At 49.4% G+C, this 11,298-nt stretch overlaps 1 protein-coding gene across 1 annotated transcript; it reads left to right on the top strand.

Moving 5' to 3' along the window:
• The first annotated feature begins 9,471 nt into the window (after window positions 1-9,471).
• On the top strand, window positions 9,472-10,500 carry LOC121171518 (melanoma-associated antigen B4-like). Its single transcript, XM_041003257.1, has one exon. The coding sequence runs from the start codon at window positions 9,472-9,474 to the stop codon at window positions 10,498-10,500; it is 1,029 nt and encodes a 342-aa protein (XP_040859191.1).
• Window positions 10,501-11,298: the final 798 nt, after the last annotated feature.

Raw genomic sequence — 11,298 nt, 5'->3', positions numbered from 1 at the left:
GAAGAACATGCATATATGGTGTGAGGAGGGCAATCTCTATGCGAAAGGACTATATAGTAAAATAAGTAGATGATTACAATGGGGGGGGGAGAGTTAAATGATAACTCATTGATTCCTCTGATTTCTTCCAGAGTCTTGTGTAAACCTGGAGAAGAGTTAAATGATAAGTTGTTATTTCCTGATTTCTTCCAGCATCTTGTTGTGTAAAGCCAAATGATGTGTGTTGTTCCTAGTGTATGCCATAGAGTAAGCAATATTAAACCTCTGCAAACGAGACTTTACGCATCCTGATTCTTCACCCATCCTGATTCTTCACCCATCATCAATGGAGCATCTAGCACTTACAAGGCTCCTTGGTAGGAACAGGTGCTAAGATAAGGAAGACTAAGCCCCTGCAGTGAGAATTTTGAGTCCTGCAGGCTGTGGCTATACAAGGACCATATGATGTTACATCCTGTGGCATCTAAGTGCAGTAAGGCAAGTTTCTGGGGATGAGGGTGTTTCTTATGAGAGCATTTGGCTTTAAATTTCCTGAGAAAGAGAGTTTGGTATTTTGGAAAACTTGAAATGCCCAGTGCGATGTCATCTTTCATTTATGATGTGCACTAGTCTAATTGAGGCAGTAGGCATGGTAGATTAGAGTTTATGCTCTCAGATGGTGCGCTGCAGAGCTGAGAGGGAAAAGCTTTGAGTTTGCTCCGGTTGCCAAAGCAAAGTGCCAAAGACCATGTGCTTGAACAGCAGACATTTATTTCTTATCCTTCCAGAGACCAGAAATTGTTGCAATCCAAGAAGCATGTGCCACAAATTCAGCTCCTGACAACAGTGCCATCCCTGGCTTGCAGACACTGGCCCTCGCACTGTCTTCACTTGGGCATGGAGAAGAGAGGCAAAGGGCATGCGAAGGAGTGGGAGTTGAATGTTTGAGGGAAGACAAACAGGAGGTGTAGGAGGCGAGAGGACACGGTTGGGGAGAGGTGAGGGAGGTAGGGATGGCGCACGAGGGCAGAGGAGAGCTACTTTCTCTTCTTGTATGAACACTAACCTTATGACACCTTCCTCACATGTCAGATGAAACAAATTAACTCACAGAGGCTTAGCTTCAAATAGCACTATCTCTGGGGAAATACATGGCTAATTGTGTATACACACACACACACAGGTTTAAGGGGAAAGAACATTCAATCAGTAGTAGTAAAATTGCTGCCACTTTACTTTGATATTGTAGCTTAATCAGAGATAGACTCTTCACTGGTTTCTACCGCAGATACTCAATGACAGCCAGGGCCAGACCAGGCCAAAGCCAGGAGCTAGAATGCCATGCTTGTCTCCCACAAGGGTATCAGAGGCCCAACTGTTTGGGTCATATTCTGCAATGTTCCCAAGCATGTTAACAGAAAGCTGGCTCATGTACAGGGTAAGTAGGACTCAAATTGACATTTAGTGAAAACTGCTATTGTTCCACATTCTCAAGTTCCTTCTTGTCAGGAATCAGCCCTTTATTGCTGTTTGACAGCGTTAGAGCAACAGTTTTGGTATTTGGAAACAAGTGGAGAAATACTCTGTGTGCACGTGCAGGAGTGTGTGTGTGTGTGTGTGTGTGTGTGTGTGTGTGTGCTTAGTATAGCAGAAAGTAAGAGGGCATTAATGGGAATGCTTGTGGCAATGTGAAAGAACAAGAAACTAAAGGATGGTATTCAGATAAAAGTGAAAAGAAATACATGAAGATAAATTCTTTGTTTTCCTCATTCAGTATTTCTGTGAATAAAAGACTCCTGCTTGCTGAAGAGTGGCAGTTAACTATTCTGACCTCACACACTGCATATCCCCTGCTTCAGTGAATTTAGAAAAGTCGACTGGATGGCGTGCTCCCCTACATTTTTCACAAATATGAAATGTAGTGTGCAGGACAAATTCAGCAAAACAAGAGTTAAAACCAAGGCTGTGAAAAATTCAGAATTGAGGGACATCTGAACACCAAATTTTCTGAAATTGTTTCATGAGATCTGACAATACTGCTTACCCTTACATAATTTGGAAAACTTAAAGCCATGTCAGGTAAAATGAATTTCATTTATTAAATGCTCCAGGTCTCCTAATCAGCGAGCCATATAGTGTACATATAGAACATACATTCCAGCGTTGGTAAAACATAGTTTCAGCAAGGTCAGTGCAAAGAAGGGATAGCTGCAAATGTGTCATTTTTATTGGCCTGTAATTGGCAGAGCGGGAAGCAGATCCTGCTCTGGTGTAGTCAAGAGCCAACATCTTTCCAAACTGAGGAAACCTTTTCCACTCCCAGCCTTGGGCATGCCTCTGTCGTGTAATTCCTTTTTTGTAATGTCACAGTTCCAAAACATTAAGTCCAGATACACTGGCCCCGTATTTAAACTACTGTCTCAGAACACACAGCTACAATGCCAATCACATGGAGTAAAAGGGTGATCAGAATGAAGAAAAGACACCATGTGTAATATCAGATAACATGAAAGATCCAGAAATCACAGTAGCACCCTACTCTACTATTTTACTTTTGAGAGTGTATCTTTCAGACATACACAACATGCAAAGTCCTGTTGGAAAAGCAAAGGAAGACATCAGTGCATTTTATCTGATAGCCCATCACCTCCAGGGCCTGATGTCCTGTGCTACAGACTCTCCCTCTCATATGAAGCATAGACTGGGGGCTTTCTCTACCTGGTTTGCAAGGGAGAACCTGATTGACGGCTTACAGATGTGTGGCACTGATCAGAACAATGAGAGAGGACAGGGCATTATAATGAGTTTATAAGTGGGACACCTGAAAGGCGCTGGCCCAGAAGGGACCAACTCTTGCCTGCTTTCTCCTGGACTCCCATATGGATGAAGTGCCCCAAGCACTTGAACCATACTCCTCTGTTGAATTCTCAGGCTGCAAGCATGGATCTGGACTGGAAACACAACAGCTGGAGCTGGAATCGGCACCCGTATGGGATGCTGGTGCCACAGGCTGAGGATTAACTCGCTGTACCAACTCCTGAATGTTCTGTTCTGGAGATGAACCTCCAGAAGTTTGAAATCTAATTGAGCATACAAGAGTGTAGCGAGCTGGGGCCCAATGGGAGGTGATTAGAACTATGATGGCTCCACCTATAGTGGAGCTATCAATTCGACATTCCCAATATCAGGTCAAATGAGTTCATTTCTGTGGGACAGGGCTCATTGTGAAAGGATATACTGGGCTTGCCTCTCTCCTTCTCTCTCCCGCCCTTACCCTCTCCCCCTCCCCTTTCTGTTTCCTGTTTTCTAGCTATGGTATGACAGCAAGGACGACCTGAACAAAGGTGGAAGGAACCATTAATCCCAAATTTGCCAGGCTCCAAATTTGCAGAAACAAACCTAGATTCAGGTATTGCTGCAGCTACACAAAACAGACTAAGGCATCTGACCCAGCAGCTCTGTGCTATTAGAGATCAGGCCACACAAATCAAGAGCCCAGCAGGATCTTCAGGGTATCTTCTTGTCAGTTTCAAGGGTTAGATACCGTGTTTCCTAACCACCAAGGAATGAAGTTGGTTTTTATTTCCAATCAAGGAGTGAGAGGTTGGAGAGAGTGCTGCCAGAACAAAGTCCTTCTCTCAAGCATTGCTTTCTCTTATATAGACTGAGTTGAAAATGCAACTAATGAAAAGCTGAGAGTGTTACCTATGGGGTATTTACATAAGCAGTGCATAATTGCAAGTTATGGCTTACAGCCTAATACACATCCAAGGAAGCGTGCCCATCTTCAGAAAAGAATGACAGTGGACCAGTAAAGAAGCCACAGCCAAAACACTAGGCATGTCCTTGAAAAGGGCCCTGGCTGAGCCCTGGGGCCCTTGGGTTAAGACACTGCTTTGAGATACCCACATCTCCAACAGGGGCGCTGGTTCAGTCCTGACTACACTGCTTCCAATCCCTCTTCCTAGAGATGCATTCTGAGAGGCAGTGGACAATGGCCTATGCGGCCTTGCCCCTGCTCCCGACCTTGGAGACTTTGGTAGTGTTGTAAACAACAGCCAGGTCTAGCACCTGGCTCTCATTGAAACCTGGGGAGTAAGTGAGCCCTTGGGAAACGTGGCTCTCGGCATTTATCATGCCCCCTTTCAGATAGATGAAAATCAGCAAAATAAACATCAAAGAGGTAGGTATGGTGAAAGAACAGGAAGAACTGCTGCATGGGATGCCATCATCTCTTATCAGAATGCCAGTTCTGATTCCCAGCTACTCCATATTCTGAGCCATGTTCCTGATAACACGCCTGGGAGGTTGTTGACCATGATCCAAGTGCTTGTCTTCCTGGCACTCACAGGGAAGCCCAGATGGAGTTTGAGAACCCTGGAAAAAGAATGGCCCAGACCTGGCTGGTATGGACATTTTGGGGGGGGGGAGTGAGGAGGCACAAGGAGAATTTTTATTTCCTCTCTCCCTCTGTCTCTCTCTCTCTGCAAAATGATGCAATCCTTAACTCCACGGGCCAGGCATGCAGAGCAGAACCTCTGCTTCATTGCCCAATTTTGGGTGATGAGCGGTAGGCACAGCCTTCCAGCACCCTCTGTCCCCCCCAGCATCTTATACAGCAGCTTGTACCAGCTTTACTTGTGCTTTACCTGCTCGCCTTCCACCCATGAGCTCTGGGGATTTGGGGATAACAAATTATTGCCTAGGGACATCCATGGATATGCACACTGCAGGTGGAAGTGAGGAATGAACTTGGAGAGACACCTAACATCCAGGCCACTGTACTCGCTGGTAAGTGAGGGGACTGAGACCTGGTGGTATATAGGGGAGAGACTGGAAGATGTGTATGGGTCAGACTGATTCACCTGCCTCATGGGAGTCCTGAGACGGCCTTGTTAGTGCAGAGCATCACTGACTGCCACACGTCAGACCACACAAAAGCTATGGCTGGGAGCCTGTCTAAGAGAACTAGATCCAAGTACCTGCTTGAGTGTCAGAACAGGTGTCACATTGGGCAGGGCCATGACTCTAACCAGCACGCGAGAGAACCAGGTCCAGGGGTAGACTCTGTGGGGGATAAGTGGGCCCAACACTATGCAGATACAAGTCCCACTGGTTAGCTCAAGAGTTGGGGTGGTGACTGGCTGAACTAGGTGTGAACATGGAACCCACCAACACTCATGGGTACTGGTGCTAAGAATAGGCTGGTCAGGTCCAAGCTGCAGCACCTGAATGTATATCCTAAAACAGGAGGCTGTCCTACGACATCCACCAGCTCATACAAAGGCCATTTTGGAGGGGCACGGATGTACTGGGTAAGGGCCTAGCACCAGCTGGAGCATATGAGATCTGGCTCTGGGAGTGGGCTGAGTGGGGAACCTGGGAAACTACCCTACTGGGCCATAACTCCTACCAGTGAGCACGTGTTCCACACCTAGGGGTCGGGTAAACAGGGCAAGGTAACCATACCCATTGGCAAGTGTGAGGGTTGGTTTTGGAAGGGGGCAGACAAGGCAGGGCGGAGCAGACCTTAGCCCACTGGCGAGTGCAAAAACCAGGCTGGACTGTAGATCATGCCGGGCTGGGCTAGGGTATCACACCTACTGGTTCACATGAGCCGGGGATGGGAGCAGACTGAGCAGGGCCAGGTTGCAGCAACCACAAGTGAGAGTTGGGACTGAGGGGATGGCTAGGTCAGGCCAGCTTGCAACATCCAAAGGCAAAGGCTAGGACAGATGGGGGCTATGCCAGGATGGGTACACAGGCATGTGTGAGTTCTCTGCAGGGGAGCAGGCCTGGCAGGGGAGAAAAGAAGATGCGCTGGCCGGGTTGTGGTTCCCATTCTTGAGTAAAACGACCATGGTGGGTACTGCGGTCTGGTCTGGATATAGCTGCAAATCCCTCGGCATGTTTGTGGGCTTGGTGTGAGGATACAGTGCAGTGTGAAGCTCTACTTCCAGATCAAAGATGGACTACGAATGAAATTATTAGCTGTGTCTTGACAGTGGGAGGCTGGACTCTCTGCCACTGTCCATGCCCACAATAATGAACATGGGACTGTTTATGAAGAGCTGTGCTATAGATAGGAAAATTCCGTGCGGCAGGGGTGGGGTGCAGGGGAGGGATTTGTAGAGGAGGCAGGGGAAATCCCAGGGCATATGTATCACAGAATGATGATGATATTTTAAAAAGAAGTAACAATAAAATTAAAAAAATATATATATTTTTTCAAAAGAGGCTGCACTCCCATCGTCATCAGAAGAAGGCACTGTAGCAGGGTCCTGAGGACCTGGGCAAGCAGTGAGAGGTGCTACTGAATAGCAGACACTGGAAACCTCACACTCAGCCAGTCCCCCACCCAGAAGGATGACTGACTCAGCGACAGCTGGCAGGTGCAGGAGACCCTGGGCAGCAGTGGTCAGATGTGGGTACCGGGAGGTGGCCATCAGACTCTCTGTAACTGAGGTATTTGTGCAAGCCTTGGTCTGGAGTGCACAGATGGGTGTGAGGTCACCCCTGGGAAGGAGAAAAAGAGGCACACCGAGTGAGGACTCAGGGCGTCAGCCATACCCTCAGAGGACCACAGAGAGCAGCACCCACGGGGTCAATGCTGGAGGACAGGAGCTCGGCCACTTGGCTCACGTGCCATGTCACTGCCTGTTCTGGAAGCACCAGAAACAAGAGCTCTGGAGGTCACTGGGGCTGACAGCCTGCGCCCCAGCAGCAGGGTTATGCCCAAAGTGCCCGGATGGCAGGCCAAGAACACCCACAGCCCCGCCCCTTGGGCCTCTCCCCAGGGCCCCGCCCCTCCTGGCCGGGTGGGCGGGGCCTGCGGCTGGCCGGAACTGGACCCCTACTTCCGGCCAGAAAGCCCTCTAAGCTCGGGCCTGTGCTGAGGGACGGCTTCGAGCCGGCTCACAACACGTCCTGGTGGGGACCAGGCGTGTCTTCTGGTAACCTGACTTCAATGTGAGGACAAACCCTGAAAACCCACTCTGCCCTGGCTCTAAAGGGGGAGGGATAGGTGGAGATGGAGGCCACGTCCTCCCGGCATCATTCTCAGAGAGCCTGACCTGTCACCGAGGCCCAGAGTCCCCATCCCCTCTGCTGAGGGCTCTTGGTGGACAAAGGCTTTACCCAGTGGCCATGGGGCTGGGTCAGCAAGGGGTGTCACAGACCTTGTGACAGAGGGCGGGGAGTCCAGGGGATTTGAACATGTAGATGATCCATCCGTGGCCCTGACTCACCACAGGGCAGGTCAGCAGAGCAGGAAGACTCAGCCTCAGCACTGAGAGGACAGCGGCGGGAACCCCCAGGATTAGGTGGGGTTGGGGGATAAATACCTGTGTCCTGAGATCAGGACCCCAGTGGTGCTGCTTGGGGGGGGAACAGGGTCAAAGACCTGGAGTCCTGAGATCAGGACACGGGGAGCGCTGCTGTTTGGGTTAGCACAAAGACCTGGGGCCTGAAATAGGTACCCCAGGTATCCTGGGGGAGCTGCAGGGGTGGTCAGGGGCCAGGACCTTCACACTGAGATTGGTAACCTGGGAGAGCTGGGGTTGGTGTATATGGAGGACCAATACAAGTACCCTGTCCTCAGTACTCCAGGGGAGTGTGGCCCTGTATAGGCGACCTGTAGCTTTGCCCTGACATTGGTTCCCCGGGACAGCTATGGGGGACAAATCCTGTACCCTGAGATCAGTAATCCAGGAGAACTGAAGGAAAAATGGGTGACAAAGAACTGCAGCCTGAAATGGTAACATTGTTAGCTATGGGGCTTTAACAGGGACAAAGACTGGTTCCCTAAGATTGATAAGCTGTGAGAGCTGTGGGGGTGGATAGGGGACCAACACCTGCACTTGATATTGGTACCCTGGGCAATCTAGGGGGTGGGTCGAATGTGTGATGAATCCCTGAGGCCTGAGATTGTTGCCGCGGGAGACCTGTGCAGATGGATATGGGGCTAGCAGCTGTGCCCTGAGGTTGAGTTTGAGGGCGAGCTCTGTGATTTGGTAAAATGGATGGGGCATAAAGACCTGAACCCTGAAATCTATACCCAGGGAGAGGTGACATGTGCATGCGGCACAAAGAACTGCACCTTGTGTGTGCTGTATGGGTGGACAGGCGCCCAAAGCCTAAACCCTGATTTGGCTGCCTAGGATGGCTGGTGTCTGGAGAACAGGGCACAAATTTCTGTAGCAGTTACTAGAACCACAGCATGGCCCAGGCTATTGGGGAAAAAAACCCAAGCCCTGAGGATTGTACGCTGGAAGATCTGAGAGGGTGAATGAGGAACAATTACCTGTGCACTATGAAGGGTACCACAGGAGGGTTTGGGGAGGACTGGGCACCCTCTGACAGTCTGTGGGTAGGGTGGGGGCACAAAAAGCTGTGGCCCTGACATTGGGACTCCATGAGAGCTGGGGTTGGACCGTGGTGGTAAAGACCTGCAACCCTGAGTTTGAGACGTAGTAAATGGTGGGGGCTGCATGGTGGTCACAAAGACCTAGGCCCTGAGGTTGGCCTGTGGGGTATGGCTGAGGGGATGAGCACACAGGCATGAAAAAGAATCTAGCACCCTGCAGTAGTCTGTCAGAACTTGGAAGACTATAACTTGCTGTTTCATTTTTCAGTTTGGAGTGTCCAGGCCAGTGAGGCCAGAGAAGTCCACAGTGTATTCCCGTGGCCACCTGCTGGGTAAGTTCTCACTTTCACATAACTGCAGAGATCTCAAGGTGACACCAAGGTCTAGACATGCTCAGAGGGAGGAAGGTGACTGAAATCCAAATAAGTATCTACTCCTGAAAGACTTCTGCCTGACCTGCCCCTGATCTCAGTCATGGTACATAATCTTGGGCAGCTGTATCGTGCTGAGGCTCCCCTGATTCCTGCAGCTAAGAACCTGTGACATGAGCAATTGGCTATGGATGTAAAGGCTCCAGTCAGCCAATACTGGGCATTTCCCATTGTGGCATATTTGACAACCTTGACATTGAACTGAAGAATGCCAAAGAGTTAGCACAGAAATAGCCTCAGAGTGTCCAGGGGTGGTGAGGCAGACCCCTTCTCACACACTCTACTGGCACAGCAGGTTCTCACCATCTGTTATACACTAGCAGATCGAATGGGGCTTCGAGTTCTTACCAGCAGTTGAGAGAGGCTCTAGAATATGGAATGACACCAGAGTATCTCCTTAATCCAGGGTCCTAATCTGAGGTCCAGCTGCTACTCCAATGAAGTGGTGACTAGACTCTGAAGGTGTATTTTAAGTCTCCACTTTGGTATACAGATTGCAAGAGACGTGCTGGCCATGGTGACAGAAGCCCCACATGTCACTAGAGCCCTGCTGTGAATGCAATCCACTGAGGCATCCTCGAATGATGCCCACAGAACTCTCCCTGACCACAGGGCCAACATGATGTCATTTTCCCCAAACCCAGGTGTGCTCCTTGCCAGCTCTACTGCCTCCTGCTGTGGCTGACTGCCATCATCATGCCTCAAGGAAACAAGGGCAAGCGGCGCACTCGGAAGAAGCACCAAAAGAGCAGCAGCCCAACCCAGGATCCCGCAGATGTCCACGCCCCTGAGGGGGTGGAGCAGGGGGAAGGGTCCCATCACTTGTCTCCTGTTTTTGTGGGTGCTCTCCCAAGCTCCCCTGCAGCCCATGCTCCCCAGGGGTCTCTGAGAGGGAGACCTTTTGGCACTCCTGGGTCAGCTGGTACTGATCCAAATTCTGATGCAGATGAGGAACAAGGGGCAAGGGCCAGGCTCTCAGATGAGGCAGGTTCTGAGATCTTCCTGCGAGATCCTCTCAACAGGAAGTCCAGTCACTTGGTGAAATTCCTCCTGGAGAAGTTTATCAACCGACAGCCCTTTACTCATGCAGACATGCTGAATGTGATCAGCAAAAAGTATAAGAAGCACTTCCCTGAGATCCTCAGGAGAAGCTCTGTGCGTGTTGAGCTGGTCTATGGGCTGGAGTTGGAGGAAGTCGACCCCAGTAATCGCTCCTATATCCTTGTCAACAAGCTAAGCCTCTCCAGTGAGGATAGTCTGACTGGAGAGAGGAGCTTGCCCAAGACCGGGCTTGTGATGACACTCCTGGCTGTGATCTTTATGAAGGGCAGCCGTGCCCCTGAGGAGGAGATGTGGCAATTCCTGAGTTCCATGGGTGTTTATGCTGGAAAGGATCACCCAATCTATGGAGAGCCCAAGAAGTTCCTCACCCAAGATTTGGTGGAGGAACAGTACCTGGAGTACCGCCAGGTGCCCCATCGCAGGCCTCCAGCCTATGAATTTCTGTGGGGTCCCAGAGCTTATGCTGAAACTAGCAAAATGGAGGTCCTGGAAATGTTGGCCAAGATCAATGACACAACCCCTTACTGCTTCCCTGTTCTCTATGAAGAGGCTTTGAGAGATCAGCAGGAGAGGGCAGAGCTCTGTGCTGTAGACTGGACTTCCACTGCAGCCAGGGCCCAGGCAGGTTCTCAGGCCATGTCACACAGATACTCTCACACCTAAGAAGGTCTGGGGAACAAGTTTCACTTGGCTCCAGAGGGGTAGTCAGAACTGCAAGGGGTAAAATTAGCACAGACAGCAGGCAACAAAATGTATATCTTTGGGTTTTTCCCTGCATTGTATGAGTAATTTTCTGTTATCTCCCTGTGCTAGTTTTCTAATGTTTCTGCTATTCATTGAAAGTTGGTATGGTTTCACACTCAACATTTGCACCTTTCACGCACCATACTTTTACTGCCCTGTCCTGTTTATGTCTAACGGTTTTGCTCTTCTGAATAAATTTAAGAGCTCTGAGCAAGAGTTTGTGTGTGCGTGTGTGATTTTAGCTGTAAGATAAGGCAACATGAGAGTGAGATAAATCTTGCTCATGGAAACGTGGAAGAACCACAAGGGATGATAGAATCACAAAATTGTGAATGAAAAGTAGAATACCTTATAATTTTTATATGTATGTTGTGTTTTTTAGAGCAAGCATTTTCCATGAATTTTAGAAGTCCTTTGAATATGCTAATCTGAGAAACTCTTTATCCACGCAGTGGAGTTTGATTTGTTGAGAAGTCATTATCCATAGTTATAATGCTTATCTAAGCTATTAATGCATGTTTTTGTGTTTGGAGAGGTCGACGCTGGTGTAGATGGTCGTACCAAAAGGAAATAGTGGGAAATGGTTAAGGCAGATGGTAACTGGAAAAGCAGAGTTCAGTGAATGTGCGACATGTGGAAGGAAAGTGAGGTTGGATCAGGGAGGCTGTCAAGACAGAGGGAATTTGCTCTTCCAGCAATAAAGCCCCTCCTCCACAA

The sequence above is a fragment of the Ochotona curzoniae genome, unplaced genomic scaffold, assembly GCF_017591425.1.
Source record: "Ochotona curzoniae isolate NIBS_2020 unplaced genomic scaffold, NIBS_Ocur_1.0 contig_1274, whole genome shotgun sequence".
NCBI lineage: Eukaryota > Metazoa > Chordata > Mammalia > Lagomorpha > Ochotonidae > Ochotona > Ochotona curzoniae.
The sequence above is the reverse complement of the archived record's forward strand: the minus strand, read 5'-3'. Positions and strand labels throughout refer to the sequence as shown.